This window comes from Phaseolus vulgaris, chromosome 1, assembly GCF_051622355.1.
Source record: "Phaseolus vulgaris cultivar YP4 chromosome 1, ASM5162235v1, whole genome shotgun sequence".
Taxonomy (NCBI): Eukaryota; Viridiplantae; Streptophyta; class Magnoliopsida; order Fabales; family Fabaceae; genus Phaseolus; species Phaseolus vulgaris.
Window position 1 is genome coordinate 29,153,847 of NC_143498.1, and position 22,601 is coordinate 29,176,447.

Sequence of the window (22,601 nt, forward strand, 5' to 3'; positions counted from 1 at the left end):
TCTCTTAGACGAAATTGACTTAGCAACTCCGCGAGCGCAATTGTATACTAACTGCTTCGAACCATCAACTTTCGAACGATAACATTCTAACAACTTGTAACCTTAAGGTAACGAACCTCAGTGCGAAACCACTTTCCAAATAACGAGCTTCAACCCAACTAATAGCTTAAGACATAGCTTACCCGATCTGCCTTATCAAAACGGGCCTTGGCTTCTGCCACCGCTTGAATTTCTCCTGGTCGCCAAAGAGTCTTGGCGATACCAGCTTCCTCTTGTCTTCACAACTTGGTCATTGTTCCCTTATCTGGGGGTAGAGGCGCCTTTCGGATCCTTCTCTACCTTTCCTGACCTTTAGAACAGTAAGCCGGATAGCTTAAGTGTTCTCTTCGAACCTACCTTAGCTATCCTTTTAAACTTCTTCCACCCTCTACACCATACCTGAACTCGCTCGAGACGAGAAGGATTTTATCTTGCCTGAACTCGCTCGACGGCGAGAAGGTCTTTAACTCGCCTGAACTCGCTCATCGGCGAGAAGGTCTTTAACTCGTGCCTCTACATTGCCCCAGGGGTTACATCTTCTCTCCCCTAGAAACACTGAGGACTTTTCACTGGTGCCTCTACATTGCCCCAGAGGTTACATCTTCTCTCCCCTGGAAGCACTGAGGACTTTTTGCTGGTGCCTCTACATTGCCCCAGAGGCTACATCTTCTCCCCTCTGGAAGCACTGAGGACTTTTTACTTTAACTCGCCTGCACTCGCTCGACGGCGAGGAGGTCTTTATCTCTTTCTCGCCTCGGGACGCGCGAGGGCGTTGAGGTCTTTAACTGGGGCCTACGATCGCCTAAAGACGATGAGGACTTTAAACTTTAACTGATGCCGCCAATCGCCGAAAAACGATGGGGACTTAGAAACTTTTTTAGAACGCATGCAACATAACTTCAAAACTCGCCTTAAATCACATATAAGCGACAAGGTCTTTTCTTCACAACTTTCGAAAAAACAACAAGCACGCAATCTAAAACACTTCAAACTTTGAGAACTCTTCTTTATTGGGTGGCCTCATTAAAAACCCTCCTTAGGGAAAAAGAGTGCCCCCTTCAAACTGTTTTAACAGAAAGCTTGCAAACTCTACGTGTTTGTTTTTACTTACAACGCTTTTAACTGTAATATAACTTGAGGTGCGTGGCGTTCCAAGTGCGAGGAATCGCCCCTCCTTCCAATGTTTCTAAGCGGTAGGCGCCGTTCCCGAGCGCCTCGGTTATCCTGAACGGTCTCGTCCACTTAGGCGACAGCTTGTTCTCCATCTCGTACTGGTGGGCCTTCCTCATCACCAGGTCGCCTTCTCTGAACTGCCTTGGCATCACCTTTGAGTTATACCTTCGTTCGATCCTTCTTTTTACTGCCTTTGCCTTCACTCTCGCCTCCTCCCTGACCTCATCCAGCAAATCCAGATTTAGCCTTCTTTCCTCATTCGAGTCTTCTACTACAAAGTTCTGGAATCTCGGCGAGCTCTCTTGGATTTCCACTGGAATCATCGTGTCGCATCCATAGACCAGGCTAAATGGGGTCTCATGGGTTCTTGACTGCTCGGTGGTGTGGTACGCCCAAACTATACGGGGTACCTCCTCAGCCCAACTTCCTTTGGCTTTCTCTAGCCTTCTCTTCAAACCTCTCAGCAATACCCGATTGGCTGACTCTACTTGGCCATTCGTTTGAGGGTGCTCGACAGATGCGAATACTTGTTGAATTCCCACCCCTTCGCACAGCTTCTTCAACAGGTGACTTGCAAACTGAGTTCCGTTATCTGACACCAGGCGCTTGGGCACACCAAACTGGCACACGATGTTCTTCCACACAAAGCTCTCGATCTTGTGCGCGGTGATCTGGGCCACTGGTTCTGCTTCGATCCACTTGGTGAAATACTCAATCGCCACCACCAAGTACTTCATCTGCCCGATCGCCAATGGAAAGGGTCCCAGAATATCGATCCCCCATGTGTGAAACGGCCAAGGGCTGTAAATCGACTTTAACTCCTCGGGAGGCGCCTTGTGCCAATCGGCGTGCTGCTGACATTGCTTGCAACACTGTGCATACTTCTTGCAGTCTTCTCTCATCGTAGGCCAATAATAACCTGCACGGAGGGTTCTTGCGGCCAGAGCTCGACCCCCGACGTGGCTTTCGCAAATCCCTTCATGGAGCTCGGCCATGATTCTTGTACATTTCTCTCCGTGCACACATTCCAGGAGTGGGTGTGTGAACCCAAACCTATACAACTCGCCATCGATCATTGTGAACTTGCTAGAATTCTTCTTTATCTTCCTAGCCTCCGTCGGATCCAGCGGGAGAAGGCCATCCGCCAGGCATCGCTTGTACTGTGTTACCCAGGTGTCTGGCTCATGGGTCGTGCAGACCTGCGTCATGTTCACCTTCTCTCCCCGGCATGCTCTTATTCTTGGCGACCTCAAGGTCTCCTGAGTCAAAGACCTGTGACTCCTCGCCGCTTTCTCCGTCGATTTGCTTATCTGAAGGACCAGGTGATCTGCCACAAATGCTCTGGGCGTCTTCAGAGTTTCTTGGATCATCGTCCTCTGCCTACCCCCCTTGCCTGAACTGGCGAGCTTAGCTAGCAAGTCAGCTCGGGCATTCTGCTCTCTGGGCACATGCACTACTTCAAAGGAGACAAATGAACTCTTCAACTCCTGCACATATTCCAGGTAAGCCGCCATTTGTGGATCCTTGGCCTGGAACTCGCCTGTTACTTGTCCCGTGACCAACAGCAAGTCACTCTTAACCATCAGCACCCTAGCTCCCATCTCATTGGCCAGCAAGATACCAGCGATCAGCGCCTCATATTCTGCTTGATTGTTGCTAGCCTTGAAGGCAAACCTCAGGGACTGCTCAATCAGCACGTCGTTGGGCCCTTCCAAGATGACTCCAGCACCGCTACCCTGCTGGTTCGACGATCCGTCCACCGAAAGCACCCAACGAAAATCATCCCCCTCAACTCGTGTCGCTTCAGACGAGAGCTCGACCACGAAGTCTGCGAAGATCTGCCCCTTAATCGGACCTCGGGGCTCATACTTGATATCAAACTCCGATAGCTCCACTGCCCACTTCACCATCCTCCCAGCTACATCGGGCTTCTTTAGGACCTTCTGGATGGGCAAGTCGGTCATCACCAGTATTGTGAAGCTGTGGAACTCGCCGAAAAAACCACTGCCAGTGTAGCTTTCTCCAAAGCCTGATATCTTACTTCCGGGCCCTGCAGCACCTTGCTGACAAAATAAATAGGCTTTTGGGCCTGATCTTGGTATTGGGCGAGCACCGCACTCACCGCCCTCTCAGTTACAGCAAAATACAACTTAAGAGTGGTCCCCACCAGCGGTTTGCACAAAACCGGCGGGCTCGCCAGGTACTCCTTAAGCTTGACGAAGGCCTCTTCGCACTCCTTCGTCCAGGCAAACTTGTTGTTCCGCCTCAAACACTGAAAATACGGATGGCCCTTCTCTCCGCTAGCTGACACGAAACGAGACAGGGCGGCCATCCGACCTGTAAGCTGCTGCACTTCCTTCACGGTAGCCGGGCTCCTCATCGCCAAGATGGCAGCACACTTCTCAGGATTGGCTTCTATTCCTCTTTCAGTCAAGAGAAATCCCAGGAACTTTCCCGCTTCCACGCCAAAGATGCATTTTTCGGGATTCAGCTTTAACCTAAACTTGGCGATCGTGGTGAACAACTCCTCCAAGTCCGCAACGTGCTTGCTCTTTTCCGGCGAGGTCACGACCATGTCATCCACGTACGCTTGCACATTCCTTCCCAGCATTGGTGCAAGTACTCAATCCATCAACCTCTGGTACGTGGCCCCCGCGTTCTTCAGCCCAAAAGGCATCACCTTGTAGCAGTAGCACGATCTCTCGGTCATGAAGGCAGTCTTCTCTTCATCCATGGGATGCATCTTGATCTGGTTATACCCCGAGAAGGCATCCAGGAAACTCAGCAGCTTACACCCTGCAGCACTGTCCACCAGGGCGTCTATGCTTGGCAAAGGATAGGAATCCTTTGGGCAAGCCTTGTTCAGATCGGTGAAATCGACGCACATGCGCCATTTCCCATTGCTCTTTTTCACCAGCACGACGTTAGCTAGCCACTCAGGGTACTGGACCTCCCTGATATGGCCTGCAGCGAGGAGCTTCTGGGTTTCATCTCTGATCGCCTGCCTTCTCTCCTCGTTGAATTTCCTCCTTCTCTGTCGCACTGGCCTGACTTGGTTGTCCATTGCTAGATGATGGCACAAGAAGTCGGGGTCAATTCCCGGCATGTCTGAAGCAGACCATGCGAAAGCATCCAGATGCCGCTCTATCACCTTGGCAATCTGGTCTTGGAGCTCAGCCTCCAAGGATCTTCCCAACTTGAAGACCTTTCCCCCGATCTCCCTTTCGAGCCACTCCTCAACGGGTTTAGGTCTAGCTTCCCTGGCGATCACCGCCCTAGCGATTCCCAGCTCCCTCGCTTCCTCAGGGCGATTCCTCGCCTCTTCTTCCCGCTCGGCGCTCTCTCCCTCAGCCTCTGCGTCTATCATGGCGACGTCTCCTCCAGCGGCCACCTCCATCGCCGCATCAACAACCCGCCACTCTGTTGGCTTGGGCTTCACACCGGGAGGCGGCGTCGTCGTGATATAACTTACTGACCTCTTGTTCTTCAGGCTATTCTCATAGCACTTCTTCGCTTCTTTCTGGTCAGATTTGATGGTGATCACCACCCCTTCCATCGATGGCAACTTCACCTTCATGTGCCTGGTCGAAGGCATAGCTCCTATTCTGTTAAGCGTTGGTCTTCCCAACAGAATGTTATACGCTGAGGGAGCGTTCACGACAAGGTACTTGATTTTCTCCGTTCTCGAGCCCGCCTCATCCGTGAAAGTAGTTCTCAACTCTATATACCCCCTGACCTCCACCTGATCACCAGCAAAGCCATACAAGCACCCTCCATAGGGCCTCAGCTGGTCAAGGGGCAACTGCAACTGTGTGAACGTCGGCCAGAACTTCACATCTGCCGAGCTTCCTTGGTCCACCAGTACTCTGTGGACCTTCCTTTCCGCCGTAACAAGCGAGATGACTATAGGGTCGTTGTCGTGAGGCACAACGTCCCGAAGATCTTGCTTTGTGAACGTAATGTCCACATCCGGCGAGTGGTCCTCAAACATATCCACCGTCATCACAGACCTCGCATACTTCTTCCTCTGTGACGCGGTGTATCCACCACCCGAGAAACCTCCTGCAATGGTGTGGATCTCTCCGTGGGTGGGCATCTCGTGCTGCTGGGCCTCACAACCTGCTGGCTGGGAGCTCGACGCGCCCCCCGTCCTTCTATCCAGCAAGTAATCATTTAGGAACCTGCTCTTGACCAGATCGTCGAGCTGGTATCCTAAAGCCAAGCATGAGTCCACGGTGTGGCCAAAGCCCTGGTGGAACTCGCACCAGGCGTCTGGCTTTGGTCCCAACACCTTGTCGCCCACTTTCTTGGGCGCCTTCAGCCTAGCTGATATATTGGGAATGGCGATCAGGTCCGCCAATCCCATGACAAACTTGTGCTTCGGCGGGCGATAGTACTCCCGACGTGTCGGTTGTGGGCGCCCTGGGCCCCTGCCCTTGTTCTTCCTTGGATCGTAAGGATGGCGAGTCCTCTGATCCCTCTTGGTCGCCGCTGTCTCCAGCACCCTCTGCGGCTGGATCCTGGTCTGGGCGCGTGGCCTAGCGGGGGCCACGCTTCCCCTCTTCTCGGCGACCTCACTTTCATCGGCGATGTGGGCCACCGCAAGTCGCCTAACCTCAGCAAATGTGGCGGGGTGAGCCCTGATCAATGCCTCGCAGAATGGTCCCGGCAGCACGCCCTTCTTGAATGTGTAAACCAGCATCTCTTCGTCCTTGGCCGGCGAGCGGACCATCTGCGCCCCAAAACGATTCAAGTAGTCCCAGAGGGACTCTCCCTGATACTGCCTTATGTCGAACAGATCATAAGACACCCTGGGCGGCGCCTTGTTCACTATGTACTGCTCGACGAAGATCTTCGAAAACTGTTGGAAGTTGGTTATGTGACCTGTAGGCAGGCTCACAAACCATTCCAGCGCCGTCCCCTGGAGTGTGCTCACGAACATCTTACAATACACACCATCTGCGCCATAGTCATGGCGCCTTCAGCAGCAACGGGCGCAACTGGACTTGAGCGGTTGCTTCTCATCTTTCTCATGAACACTTGTCAGATCACAAAGAGCAATGAACAACACCTCCTTCAGCGACGATTGATTCAGCGATCAATCGGTTAGAGCTTCGCAAAACTTCGAAGAACTTCAAGAACACAGCAAACCTTCACAAAAACTCGCGACTCCACCACAAACCAACGCTTTTTCCACAAAAATCCAAACGAGCGGCGAAACTCAGATCTCACCGATTAAAACTCGCGTAAGCAGCGAAAAACCTCACCTCACCGAACAAAAACTCAAACGAACGGTGGAAAACGGTTGCACCAGCACACAACCAAACAGAAACCGCAGAAACCTCCAAGAACTCACGCTGTGGATGGGAACAGGTTTTACACGGCCCCAGGTGGGCGCCTGATGATCCTGCCTGTTGACCAAAACGCTGGAGCTTTGCCTCGTCAAACCTGGATCGACTTCTGCGCCGTGTTAGCCTCCGTCCTTCACCGCGATTCACCTCAAGAACCTGCAAAAGACAGAACGGCACCGCTGCGGCCGTTCACGCTCCGACGCCCAAGTCAGCGACTGAACCACCAATTACTAAGAGAAAAGCTCAAGAACTCTAAGGAACCGTGCAAAGTTCTCTCTCGGCGTACTCTCGTTCTCGCAGTTGTAAAGAAGTAATCTAAACGCATGAGTACCTCAGAAGTTCGTTGGAAACTCTTATATACCTGGGCACTTTCTCTCTCCTGGCAGTTACACATCTGGAAACGTGGCTCGCATCCAGCTGTACACGTGCCATCATCTGGAGCATCCTTGACTTGGGCGCCACTTCTTACTCTTCAGACTTTTGGCTAAGTTACTTATGCATGACACAACTCAGTGCATAGCTGCCTTGGAGCGTGATCTCTTCTGGGTGGCGAGTTCGGGTGTCTTCGTACACACCTTCCCTATGTTCTCGCCGGCCACCTTCATGATCTACTCTTCTTGCTTTACCGTGTATGCTTATGTGAGCTATCCCCTGAGCTCATCCTCTGGTCAGCTGGGAAAGATTATCTGACTTCATCTTCGCCGATGTCCTTGTTTCGACGATCTCTAATCACTTGGTCGCCTGGATTCACATCTGGCGACTTCATCTTCAATCTGGTGACCGCCGGTTTAGGTATGCTGGAGATCGGAGCACGCCAACTTAATAACTGGCGACCACACGAGCCCCCCGACTTCCTTCCCTTCTGCCAGCCAGGTGTCCCATCCAACACGCCTATATAATAGCTCGTCGCCACGTCATCACTTCCGACTACCAGGGCGGTACAATTTTCATTCTAACTTTCCAAAATTGATAATTCAAACCACAGAACAGAGGTGGTCTGTTAATTGAGGCACTCTCCCCAAAAGGTAGTTTTTCAGCCATAGTAAAAAGATTTTAGGATCAAACTTGATTTTTTTTTCAAGTACCAAGCTCTTATGGAAATTGTTAGAATATATGGCCTTAAACGAGAGAGGGGGGGTGAGTTGTTTATGAGGGGTTTTAAAAAACTTTTTCAGCTTGTACAAAATCCTCTGTGTGAATCCAGATAAGAATTTTAGTTAGCCAAGAATTTAAGTACAAAACAGCAAAGCACCAGAAAAACAATCGGTTGTTTCTGCGAAACAATCGGATGTTTATAGCAGTAAAGCAATAACAACTGAATTTAAATGAGTTTAAGGGAAGAAAGAAATACACCAATAGTTTATATTGGTTCACTCTTAAACCAAGAGCTACATCCAGTCCCCAGAAGCCACTGGGTAATCCACTAAGCAATCAAAATAGATTACACACAAACCACCAAAGTAGTGACCTTGAACCCTTCAAGAAACACACTCACCTTGGCACAACACACACCAAGAGTATTGATCTTGACCACCTCAAGAACACACAACACTCCTTGGCAATAACACCAGAATTACAAAAGATTCAGAAAGAATTACACTTGTTTATAGAACAATCTGAAATCAATACAGATGCAATCATATTCCACTCTTTCTAGAGAAAACCCAAAGCTTAATGTGAATGTTCAAAATTTGAAAGCAATCTTTCTCATAACTGAAAAACTCAAATTTGTTCCACTTATTTGTTTTAAAACATAAACAAACCTTTTATACTTTTCAAAGACTGGTCAAAGCAATTAATGAAGGAGCGTATTCAATTGGAAATCATTTAAAACACATTCAACCACCAAAACAGAATTCTGTTAGGATTTTCAAAGAAACAATCGGTTGAAACCACGAAACAACCGATTGTTTTGGTTTGACAACAAGTCAACCAACCTAAACAGTTTTCAACCTTTTCAAAAACACCTAAGAGTAAAACAATCGGTTGTTTCGACAAAACAACAGGTTTTTTTTCACTTAGTTTGAAAAACACTTAAATTCAAAAAGGTTTTAAAACATATTAGCTTTAGATTCAACAAAGAGTGGGTTTAAACTATCCAGATCCCATCCTGAACACAACAACAACTCCAGCCTTGCATCAAACACTTGGATTTGGATTCTTCAAAGCCCTTGATCACTCTTGATCAACAGACTAAACTATCAATTTTGGAAGGTAAGAATGAAAATTTTTGTTGAATCAATTGATAGAGGAATTTGGGATGCTATCATTAATTTCCCTTTTGTACCTAAGCTTGAAAAAGATGATATTTTCATTGAAAAACCTTGGTCCCAATGGACTAAGATTGAAAATAAAAAGGCTCAATATGATTGCATTGCAAAAAACATTATTACTTTTGCTTTGAATTCAGATGAATTTTTCAGGGTCTCTCAATTTGCATCTGCGAAGGAAATGTGGGACATCCTTGAAGTTACCCATGAAGGCACAACAAATGTGAAGAGGGAAAGGAAGCATGCCTGGATCCAATAGTATGAAATGTTTAGGATGCTTAAATGAGAAACCATCTCAGATAGTAAATCACCTCATTAGCCTTGGCAAAATCTATGACAGGGAGGAGTTGAACATCAAGATTCTAAAATACTTGGATAGATCTTGACAACCAAAGGTCACTGCTATTTCAGAATCCAAGGATTTGACTACATTGACCACCGCCTCTTTGTTTGGAAAGCTAAGAGAGCATAAGTTTGAGATGAACCAGCTTAATGACCAAGAAAATGAAGAAAAACATGTGAAAAACATTGTTTTAAGAGCTACTGATCAAAAGGGTGATCAAGAATCAAGTGAGTGTAGTGATAGTGAGACTCTCAACTTGCTCAAAAAGAAATTTGGCAAGTTATTAAAGAAGAAGAACTGGGACAAAAACCAACCATCCAAACAGGTACAATAGTAAGAAATTCAATGAATTTAATTCTACAAACTATACTTGTTTTGGATGTGGTAAGTAGGGTCACATCAAGGTTGATTGTCTAAACAATGAAAGCAAATAGAAAAAGGGCTACCAAGAAGTTTGAAAAGAGAGGCAAAGCAAGAAAATCCTACGTAGATTGGCAAGACAATGATGAATCATCCTCAAGTTCATCATCAAAGGAAGATAAAGAAGCCAATTTGTGTTTGATGATAAAAGAAGACTCAAAAACCAACAGTGTAAGTTCTAACAGTTCTGTGAATTTTGAAAACTATAGTCAACTTCTTGATTCTTTCAAAGAAACTTATGAGTAAGCTAACAGGCTGGCCCTATTAAATAACATGCTGAAAGGGTTAAACAACTAGTTGAGAAATAGAGTTAAAACCTTGGAAGAAGAGTTAAGTAATTCAAAAACTGATTTTGAAAACATGGAAATGATTTACCAAAACACTTCTTGTAAGTGTGTTGACCCAAGATTTTGTGAAAATTGTGAATCTCTTTAAAAGAAGGTTCACTATCTTTTAAAAACTGTGGACAAGTTTTCCAAAGGCCAATCAAATCTTGAAACTGTGCTTGCTTCTCAAAATTGTGTTTTTGGCAAGGCTGGACTAGGATTTAATCCAGTTTTTGGCAAGAAGAATCCTTTTTCAAAACCTTTCTCAAGTTTATTTGAAAATAACTTGTTGTTTTGTCGAAACACCGATTAAAATGTGCTTTTACTACATGAAAATGGGTCACATTGTTAAATTCTGCAGAGTTAGGAGGTTTTCTATTCCTAAAGGTGTTTTGAAATGGGTTCCTAAGATTTCTAAGGTTCCTAATGTCCCAGTTAATGCCTATTGACCCAAGTTTATAAGGGGGACAAAATCTTGCTCCTTGATCTTGTTTCTTGCAGGGTTCTTTGACAGTCAATAAGAATATATGGTACCTAGATAGTGATTGTTCTAAGCACATGACAGGGGATAAAAGCAAGTTTGTTAATCTACTCCTTAAGAAAGAAGGTCATGTGACATATGGGGACAACAACAAAGGGAGAATTCTTGGAAGATGAACTATTGGAGACAAGAATACCTTCTTGATCAATGATGTGCTATTTGTAGAAGGTCTAAAGCATAACCTCCTTAGCATAAGCCAATTGTGTGACAAAGGTTATCAAATAACCTTCAAGCCCAACACTTGTTAGATAACCTTTCCCAAATCATAGGAAGTATTGTTGATTGGTAAAATGATCAACAATGTTTATTTGCTTGATATTTCAAATTCTACATCTATTGGTTGCCTTCTAACCAAACATGAGGAATCATGGTTATGGAATAGGATGATAGCACACATGGACATGCATCATCTAAATAAGTTGATCTCAAAAGATCTAATGGTTGGTTTACTGATATGATTCCAATAGCAAGATATAGATGATTCTTTGACATTTTATGGAATCAACTTGAGTTGGAGAATGAAAAGGCACTTTTATAAAAATGGATCAATGTTCTATGTTTCAAGAACTCACCAAAACTTGCGCCAAACACCAAAGCTCACATGCAAGTTCCATTTCTTGTCAATTGAACCGATTAAAAGGTGTAAGAAAGAAAATGAACCGATTAAATTGCTTAAGAAATGAAATGAACCGATTAAAATGCTTCAAAACTGAAATGCACCGAACAAATCAAAGGAGAAAGAAGATGAACCGATTGAAGCATGAAACTAAGCAAGAACACCAAATAAAAAGCAAGAAAGGAACCTAAGACATGTTTAGGAATTCAAATAGGCACGGAAATGGAATGAGAAGATGGAGAAGAAAGAAGACTTATGTGGTTGTAGTTCTTGGTTGATGAACACGCCACTTGAAGTGTGAATACTCCAAGATAAGTGTGAAATGCCGCCACTTGAGGGAACCAAGGCTCTCAAGATGAGACTAGGAAGAGGAGAAGACAAGTTCTCACTACACTCAATCACCAATTTGGGAGAGTTTTGTTACTACAAATTCCAATTCTGCATTATGAAGGACCCAAGCCCTCCTTTTATAGGAGCAAGGGTCGGTCATGAAGATTACAACACAAGTTAACCAAAAGACTCTTCATATGCTACTTACTAATAGCGCCTAAATGAAGCATGAAGAGTCCCCTTCTAGAAAATTCTAAACTAATGCCTAAAGATGCTTTTACAAAAGAGGTATCTAAGGTTTCCCTCTAAGCACCTTCCTAAAAACTATATATTTAAACATTCTACCTTTTATACAAAAGATACTACAAAGAGAGATATTAATTAAAGTCCCATTCTTTGAAAGCACGTAGACTTCTTTGACTTTAGGCTTGATCCTCTCTTTATTTTATGTCTTCTTTTAATTTTGAGAAGACTAGAAGGAAGAACTTCAAATATGTGGGTGAATGACCTCTTCCTTCATTAATAAAAGCCTCTCCTATTGGATCTCCATCATTTACCCAAACTCAAGTTTGATAAAGACCACATATGTGAAACATGTCAAAAGGGGAAGCAAATTAGAAACTCTTTTAAACTGAAAAACATAGTTTCAACTTCCAAACCCCTTGAAGTGCTGCTCATGGATTTGTTTGGTCCTTCAAGAACCATGAGTCTTAGTGGAAACTACTATGCACTTGTAATTGTACTGGACAGGAATGATCAGGACCTTGGTCCAAGCATTTGGTTGTGGTCAACTCGACTTTGGGCCTAAAAGCGGGTCATGGGCTCGGCCCAGTTTTAATGGTAAGTTCGGTAAAAGAGCATAAAATATTAAGTTTGGTTATAAGGCATGCGTTATTTAAGTATATATGTGAATATAAAGTTGTTAGTTAAGTATATATGTGAATATAAAGTTGTTAGTTAAGTATATATGTGAATATAAAGCTATTAGTTAAGTATATATGTGAATATAAAGTTGTTAGTTAAGTATATATGTGAATATAAAGCTATTAGTTAAGTATATATGTGAATATAAAGTTGTTAGTTAAGTATATATGTGAATATAAATTTGTTAATTAAATATATATGTGAATATAAAAATTTGTTAGTTAAATATATATTAATGAATATATAAGTTGTTAATTAAATGTAAGTCAAAGTTGTTGGGAATAAAATAGTTATCACCTGAGAGTGATGGTGCACATGTAAAACAGAATGTTTTCCTGTTGTTGTTATTTTTCTGTTATGATTAAATGCTTTCTGTTGAGATTATATTCTCGCTAGTGAAAGATGTTGAAGGGATATCTATAAAAGGGGCTTGAGTCCCCCGGAAAAGGTATGTTGTTTCGGAGTACTAGAGACTGAAACTGATTATTATTTTGTATGCTTTGATTGACTTGATCGTCAGAGTGTGATCAATAGGTAGAGTCCCCTCTGTCTGAGCGGTGCGTTGATCTAGTGCACAAAGAAGAGGCAAATTAGAAGCTAGGGATTGCAAAGCGGGGCGGGCCGGCCCATGGCCCGCCAGTAAAAAACGTGGGGCGGACTGACCTTTTCAACCCGCTAACCCGCATTAGCCTGCAACCCGCGCGGGCCAGCAGCGGGGCGGGGCGGGCTGGCCCGCTAATCCGCAAGAAAAAAAAAATTGGCACTTAGCAGCAGCAAGGCAACATAATTAGGTTTTCACAAAATTTCAAAGAAAGAAACACAACACAATCGCGTCAATAATGTTTATGTTTAATGTTTTTGAATTAATGTTTATGTTTATGTTTAATGTTTTGGAATTAGGTATTTTTAATGTTTTGGAAGTGGAAGAATAGTGATATTTGATATTTATCTTAATGTTTAATGTTTTGATGTTTGACTATGTTTGGAAAGGAAGAAAAAGAATTCAGGTTTGATAGTAACAAATATATAGGTTTAATTTGACAATTTTTAAAGAACAAAATGTAAAAAAAAAAAATTAAAAAAAAAAAGAACGCGGACTGGCCCGCAAACTCGCGGGTCAGCTCTTATGCGGGGCGGGTTGAGAATTCTAGCCCGCAATAACTTTGCGGGGCGGGTTGAGAATGCTAACCCGCAATAACTTTGCGGGGCGGGCCAACCCGACCCGCAATTTTGCAGGCCAAGCGCGGGGCGGGCTGGCCTGCTTTGCCACCCCTATTAGAAGCAGAGTTTGTCCATCCAATCAACCCGAAGGTCAACCGACGAGAACATTTGGCGCCCACTGTGGGGTAGATAAAACTTGATCCCATCCACATTTACCACCGAGCCTTCCGATGTGATGAAAAAAACGAGACAAGGACTGTTGAGATGTGAAGGAAGCGAGGCCCAGCGTTGCAACAAATCATGGAGGCAGGTAAAATTGATCTCGCTAATTACCATGAGATAAATGATCATTATCATTTAATTCTATTGAGATTCCTGAAAATAACAAACATAATTGTTATTATTTAAATTTGTTATCGTATTATTATGAAAATCACATAAATGATTTATCATTTAAGACTGTTGTGATATAATTGTGAAGAAATATAATTGTATTTGAATATGTTATCATGTTATTATGAAAATCACATAAATGATTTATCATTTAAGACTGTTGTGATATCATTGTGAAGATAAAATGTATAATTGTTATTATTTAAATTTGTTATCATATTATTATGAAAATAACAGATATATGAAAATCCATTATCATGTTATTCTGAAGATAACATAAATGATTAATTATTATCTTTAAGATTGTTGTGATATTATTCTGAAGATGAAAAATATAATTATTATTGTTTAAATTTGTTATCATATTATTATGAAAATAACAAATATATGTAAATTTGTTATTATGTTATTATGAAAATAACATAAATCATTAATTATTATCTTTAAATTTTTTGTGATATTATTCTGAAGATGAAAGATGTAATTGTTATTTTTAAATTAATTAACATATTATTATGAAAATAACAGATATATGTAAATTTGTTATCATGTTATTCTGAAGATAACATAAATGATTAAGTATCATGATCTTTAAGTATGTTGTGATATTATTCTAAAGATAAATGATATAATTTTTATTATTTAAATATGTTATCATATTAGTCTGAAAGTCACAAATATATTTAATTTGTTATCATGTTATTATGAAGACAACACAAATGTTTATTATCATTTAAATCTGTTGTGATATTATTATCATCATCATTATCATGATCTCTCAAATGAGAGAAATTATTCTTGTTACTAGATATAGTGCATAGTAGTGTAAGAGTACATGTATAGGAAAGTTCTGGCAAGGAAAGACTTGGTATTTAAGCGCGTCCATTGATGACCCACCTCTCTTTCCTGGGAACTTACCTGGTGTACTAGTTCACGGTCTATAATCGTTGTTCTAGTTGAAATTGAGATGTCGCTTCATCATCATCATTATCGTGAACTCTTGCATGAGAGAAGTTATTATTGTATTGGATATAGAGTGTAGTAGTGTAAAATTACATGTCTAGGAAAGTTCTGGAAAGGAAAGACTTGGTATTTAAGCGCATCAATTGGTGACTCACTTCTCTTTCCTGGGAACTTACCTAGTGTACTAGTTCACGGTCTATAATCATTGCACTAATGAACATTATTATTCATAGCGTATATTTCGATTTTAACTCTGTGGCAAATGAAAAAAAAAGGAGATATATGCCACAAAGATCAAACACTTTAACAAATTTGCCATAACTCATGTGTCGAGAATGACAAACGATTATGTCCTACCGTAGCTCGACAATAAAAGGCAATACAACACCAAAATTTTATACTATATATGGTCATAGAAGTGTTAGGCGATTGAGATTATCAGTTGGAAATTCAAGAGGGTGGAGTCATCCCACAAACGTGGAATGCGACGAATATCAAGTTTTAATTTAGTTGAGGTGCATATGTATTTCTTTTCCTTTGAATACTATGTTTTTGTTTGAGGTGACACTCTTTTTCCTCTTCAGGAGTTTTTTAATGAGGTCCCCGGTAATAAATTTGTTCTTTGGAAATACTTGAGATGAGTAAATGTTACGTAGTTGAATCATTCGATCATACACAAGGTAAGACGACTGAGCTCGGAATGAATAAAGTCATCCGAGTATAGGCGCCCTGTGAAGATGAATTTGTTGTTGAGCACATGGTAAGACGACCTAGCTCGGAATGAATAGAGTCATCCGAGTATAGGCGTCCTGTGAAGATGAATTTTTTGTTGAGCACATGGTAAGAGGACCTAGCTCAGAATGAATAAACTCATCTGGGTATAGGCACCCTTTGGGATCTTTGCTTATTTATATAATTATTGTGAGACTTTTGTTGTTAATGGGCCTAATAAAAGCAGATTAACAAATGTTGGGTTATTAATCAATTTCGTTGTTGATCATGTCGGTCGGCCTGGACTGGGTGTCATGCCAGAGTCTTGGTCGTGTGAACCCTACCAATATAGGTAGAAATCTGTATATAAACTGCTTTGGTCTCGACGTCTGAGGGATGTGTAGTATTGGTCATACAAGAACATAATACAAGTGAATAAATTTCACTGGTCAATTACATATTAGTTTAAATTAAAAAATAAAAAGTATTTTAAAATATAAAATTAAAACAGATTTAAAAAATAAAAAACCAAAATAAATTGCAAATGAATAAAAAATCAAATTCAAATATATGAATAATATTTTTTTATCAACAAATAATAAAATAAAAAATATATAAATATATAAATAAGATGAAAGACTTAAATTAAAATTTAGCCTAGAATATTATGTAGCTTCCCTTATAATTGTTCATTTATTCTTAATGAAAAGAATATTAATTAATTATAATTCTAAAAAAAATTTAATATAATATTTTGTACAAGAAAATAGCTCACATAACCATTTTTTCTCAAATTAAAAAAGAGAGTAATAGATAAAAAAAACTTAAGAAAGCTGGGGTGATAACAGATAAGATGAACAAATGCTTTTGGTCTCTTCTCTACAAATGTTAGACCCACTTTTTCTTCATGGATTCACGAAATTATATATAGTTATCACATTCAATGCTTGCTTCTTTCTCTTTTCTTCAGTTGTTTTTAGTGTCAAAGATATGATCACTTAATAAGATGGACCTTATCTTATCTGTCCAACAGGCAGAATAATAATAATATTAGAATATGCAACAAACAGATTTCTGTCTTCCCTTCAGTCATATTATCAGATACATTTGTGTCCATTTTTATCAGGTTTCTATTATTGTTTTAAGAGATTGATTTAATTTAGGTCAAAATAATGGAAAAAATACTATAATACTTCTTAACTAGATATTTGCAATGCTTGAAAAACACTAGAAACTCATGTTTTTAAAACATACTCATAAAAGAAATATTAAAAAACAACAATTAAGAAAACTATATCATCATATCTGCATCTTGTCCTTGTTGTACAGATTGACTCATATGTATTAGAAAAGTATAATTTATAAGTCTTTTTAAGAAATTTAATTTATTTCCCCCTAATTTTGGAATGAAATATTTTTTAGTGCTCAAAATGGTATTCAACATAAGCACTGAAAGATATAACTTTTGGATTAAAATGACATTTTAAAATTGAGGATAAGAAAAAATGAAAAAATTTATCCCAAGCATTTTTTTTTTTTACTTTAAATTAACCTTGCACAACTTTTTTCCCATGCGTTATATTTTTTTTTTCAAAAAGAATTGAACAAAACATATACACATTTCCTTAATTTTTCCAAAAAAATAACACAGTAGGAATAAATTCTTATTGCGTTATATTATTTTTAAATTTCACGTAATTGTGTTTTTAAACATTGAAACACATAATGAGTCAAAGTTTTGATTCATTAAAAAAAAAATATTAAATAAAAATTAAAGATTAAATGATTAATTATTATTTAATTAAATTAAAAATCATTTTATTGATATTATAGTTTTAATTATTAAAAAAAATTATAAATTAATTTTAAAATAGATATTTAACCAAAATTTTAATTACTTATTACTTTATATTTTAAATTAATTAATATTAATATTTTAAAAAATAATTTAGAATTTAAAATATTACTTAAAATCTTCCTAACTAATTTAGATACCAATTTAATAATTATTTTATAAATTTTTATTAATAATAGAAATATTTTAAATACAATTAATTTTTTGTCTTTAAAATAATATATAATTTAGTTAATATAATAACTAATTATTTTTTGTATTTAAATTTAGTTTTTATTTAATGATTTTATTTTAAAAATTTTGAAATTTAAAAATGTATTAAAACGTTTATTTTGCCATAAATATATTTTAAAAGAAAGAAAATGAAAGCAACATTTTTGGAGGGTTTAAGAGCAATTGGACAGACGCCAATACTAATGCCCCGACAATTTTTGAAGCCCAAAGGAAAGGAAAAAACGGCCCATTTACTGATATGAATTACGGTAATATTCTATGCATTATTCTCACTATTTCTGTTGTCTATTTTTTTTTTTTTATTTCAAAGTTATCTTTATTAAAACAAAAACGAATCTATAATTTTTATCTCGAAATTTTAATTTGAAAAATGTATTAAATCCCCGTCTAAAACTTATTTCTAAAATCCACTGATTTACAAATCACTTTCTTGTTAAATATTTAAAAGGGATTTGTATATCAATTTTAGAAATTGAATTTTCTAAAATTAATTTGTAATTTACTTTAAAGATTAAACAGAAATGATTTTGTAAACCCACTAAAGTCGATCTGGTGGATACTTTGAAGATGATAAGTCGTAGTCATATAATTTATTTTTAATGTTTCTATTTTATACCAAAATAATTCAATAATAGTAAGTAAAAAAACATAAAAAACGGATAGGTTTTTTTCCTTAAAAAAAATTGAATAAAGGGGTGGAAGGTATGGGTAGTGGGACAATTAACATGTTGATATAATTGCTGTTGCACATGTTCTGATAACAAAGATAATAAGAAGTGTTGCATAGGTAAACCCATGAATGTCACTAAAATATATTAGAATTTAATGCATAACTAAAAGAAATAGGAAGGAAATTTGTTCTTATTTCTTCTGGGTCAGAGTCTATTTTGTTTTCTTGCACTTTCAGTGTTGAGATCTTCTAATGTGTAATATAAATTTACATGAAGCTAACTAAACAATTATAAATACACACGTGCATGCAGAATCTCTCAGTATTATTTTATTTGGTTAAGGAAAACTCTGCTACAAATAATCTTTATTTGTTTTTATTTTTTATATTTTTAAATCTGCCACAGCAGTTGTCATGTAATATTATTGCAATTAACTTCTCATTTAGCTTGAGGAGCTTATGCTATTCTTGTTGCTTTGTAAGAATGATATAAGTAATTAACCTTAGCCCACTTCATTATTTTGGAGACACTAACCTCAATGTCACACTTTTCCCTACCAAAATATAGCTTGTAAAAGATTACCAAAATTCTAGATTCTTCCACAAGTATACCTTGTATTAGGCTAGTGTTTTTTTTTAGCAAAAATAATAAATAGATAAATAAACACAAACCACTTAAGGGATGATCCAACTGTATATTTACCAACTACTCTACTTAAAAGAAAGACCAGATAACCTTGCTAAAACCTACCAACTCAAAACAAACGAAGACACCAAATAAACACCACCACCAAACCTTCATACACAAACTAAACACTAACAAAGAATTTAGATAAAAAAACAAACAGGTCAACAGATCAAGACACTAATCAGAAAATGAAAAACAAGTAAAAGTAAAATAAGTAATCCAAGAGCAAGCCTTTAATTGAGCAGAAGAAAAGATTTCAAAATAATCAATCACTTCGCTTTTAAAAATGTGTTTATTCCTGTGGCTCCAAATCTCATCAATGATTGCGAACCAAACACTTTTCCGAGCGACATTTACATAGCCTAGAACATTGCACAAATTAAAATGTAAGAAATGTGAACTTGGATCAATATGATCAACCGACGCCACCTCAAGCCAAGCATAACACTGATTCCAAACTAACCAAGCTATTTTGTATTCAAAAAGCAAGTGCGTTGTAGTCTCTTCTTCTTCCCGACATAAATAACAGGAAATACAATCAACTGTAACCCCTTAGCAACCCATATTGGCCTTAGAAGCAATTGAATTACCCAATACCCTCCATGTTGTAAAGAGAGCAGAAGGTAACACTTTAATCTTTAAAAAAAATTCGAACAAGGACGAACTTTCACGGACGTAAGAATTCCTTAAAATACTTTAGGCCGACATGACCGAGCACCTCGAATTCATGTGTAGAGCTCAAAGAGTTGATCGTTATTCCTAACATAGCGGCAAGGCTGAAGACGCCCCTAAAGACCAACAAAAAGGTGGGACCCAACAAGAACGCTTGGTGCGAATTGCACCAAGCATATGGCCACGCCATATGCAACTGCTTGTCTTTGGGGTACCAGTTGGACGAGCTCGTGAAAAACGACTTCTTGAAGGACTACCTCCTAGAGTCGTAGGGGGATCAGACGTTAACAGCCACGGGAGTAGATCAGGGGCACGAGGTGCCCATTCATGGTGAGATCAACACCATCTCTAGAGGGTTCTCAGGAGGAGGATGCACCGCCGCCCAGCGGAAGAAGTATGCACGAGAGGTGATGGCAGTAGAGGTACAAGAGGTAGATCAGACTCCTGATGTCAACCTCGTCTTCACCAAGGCCGACCGCCAGGATGTCATTCCACATGACAATGATCAGATGGTGATTTCGATAGTGACAAAAGGAAGAAGAGTGCATCGCGTCCTCGTAGATCAGGGAAGTTCGGCCGATGTGATGTTCTGGTCGACCTTCAACAAGTTGCAGCTGTCTCCAGAAAAATTGAGACCTTATACAGTTTGCTTATATGGTTTTGCTGAAGACCACGTGGAGGTGCGCGGACACATAGAGCTGAGGACGACCTTCACAGATGGCACAACTACACGCACTACAAACATCAGGTACCTCGTTGTTAATGTTCCATCAGCCTACAATATACTTTTGGGTAGACCTACTTTAAACAGGATTGGAGCGGTGGCCTTTATGAGACACATGAAGATGAAACTGCTTTCCCTCGAGGGTACGATGATCACTATAAAGTCTAACCAGAAGGAGGCTAAGAAGTGCTACGAGAATAGCCTAATACGAAGAGAGGAGTGTTCATTGTTAGCACTCGACCCCCGAGGGAAGAAGGGGTCACCCGCGCAGAGATCGCCTGAGAGAGACGGTCCAAACCTGCCGAAGACGTGTTAGAGAGGGAGATCGGCGGGAAGAAGTTCAAGCTTCACAAATCCCTAGGCCAAGAGACACAGGACCAGATTGTCGAAGTCATTGCTGGATATCTGGATGCTTTGGCATGGTCTGCCTCAGACATGCCCGACATAGATTCTGACTTCCTGTGTCATCATCTCACTATGGACCCCCAGGTCCGACCTGTTTGCAGAGAAGACACAAGTTTAATGATGAGAGGCGTCAGGTCGTCAGAGAAGAGACACAGAAGCTGCTCAGCACTGGTCACATCAGGGAGATTCAGTACCCTGAGTGGCTGGCGAACGTGGTGTTGGTGAAGAAGGCTAGTGGGAAGTGGAGAATGTGCGTCGACATCGCAGACCTCAACAAGGCCTGTCTGAAGGATTCCTACCCGCTGTCCAGTATCAATGTTTTGGTAGACAGCGCATCTGGTTGCAGACTACTCAGCTTCCTGGATGCCTTTTTTGGTTACAATCAAATCAGGATGCACCCAGGGACGACTGCAAGACAACGTTCATGACAAATGTGTCTTGTTATTGTTATAAGGTGATGTCCTTTGGGCTTAAGAATGCAGGCGCGACCTACCAGAGACTGATGGACAAAGTACTAACGCCCATGATAGGGCGAAATGTCCAAGCGTATGTCGATGACATGGTGGTCACCTCTCAGCAAAGGGAACAACATGTAGCATATTTAGAGGAGCTATTCACCACAATAGCTAAGTACATGTTGAAGCTGAACCTTGAGAAGTGTGTGTTCGGGGTAGAAGCAGGCAAGTTCTTGGGGTTCCTACTCACCGAACGTGGGATAGAGGCAAATCCTAAGAAGTGTGTTGCGATCATAGCAATGAGGAGCCTGATCTCAGTAAAGGAGGTGCAGCAGTTGACAGGGCGCATGGCCGCTTTGTCCAGATTCGTATCAGCAGAGGGAGATAAGGGGCATCCCTATTTCCAGTGTTTGAAAGGAATAGCAGGTTCATATGGACCAGGGAGTGAGAAGAGGCGTTCCTCAAGCTGAAGGAGTACCTGGACATTCCACCAGTGTTGTGCAAGTCGCAGCTGGGTACTCCACTTCGTCTGTACTTCGCAGTTACAGAGCGGGCGATCAGTTCGGTCCTGGTGCAAGAGTAGGACCAGGTGCAAAAGCCAATCTACTTTGTTAGCAAAGTATTGTAGGGGCCTAAAGTGAGATACCAAGCCATGGAGAAAGCAACCCTGGCAGTAGTGTTCTCAGTGCGAAGACTTCGCCACTACTTCCAGAGCTTTATAGTGATAGTAATGATAAACCTTCCCATTCGCAAGGTCTTACGGAAGTCGGATGTTGCAGGAAGGATGGTGCGTTGGGTAGTAGAGCTATCAGAGTTTGATGTGCAGTATGAGCCCAGAGGCCCTATTAAAGGCCAGGTTTATGCTGGCTTTGTGGTAGAGCTCTCATTGGCAGCCACGCACCAAGAAGGAGCCGATTTTAGATGGGTGCTCTCTATAGACAGTTCCTCCAACCAATAGGGTAGTGGGACTGGCGTCATCTCGGAAGGGCCAAATGGTCTGTTGATTAAGCAGGCCCTGCGGTTCACTTTCAAAGCCAGTAACAACCAGGCAGAGTGTGAGGCCTTGATCGTTGGAATGCTGTTGACTAAAGAGATGGGTGCGAAAGGTTTGTTGGCAAAGAGTGACTCCTTGTTAGTCACAGGTCAGGTCATGGGAGAATACTAGGCTAAAAACCCTTAGATGGCCGCATATCTAGAGTATATCCAGGTTCTGAGGGAGACGTTTGAAGTGTTCGAGTTAGCCCACTTGCCCAGAGAACAGAATGCCCAAGCTGACTTGCTAGCAAAGCTCGCCCGTTCGGGAAAGGGGGGGCAAACAGAGGACAGTCATGCAGGAG

General features: G+C 40.7%; 1 protein-coding gene across 1 annotated transcript; it reads left to right on the forward strand.

The window, feature by feature from the left end:
• Positions 1 to 20,090: 20,090 nt before the first annotated feature.
• LOC137815767 (uncharacterized) lies at positions 20,091 to 20,720 on the forward strand. The gene has a single exon (XM_068618879.2). It carries the CDS (start codon positions 20,091 to 20,093, stop codon positions 20,718 to 20,720), a length of 630 nt encoding a protein of 209 aa, XP_068474980.2.
• The last annotated feature ends 1,881 nt before the right edge of the window (positions 20,721 to 22,601 follow it).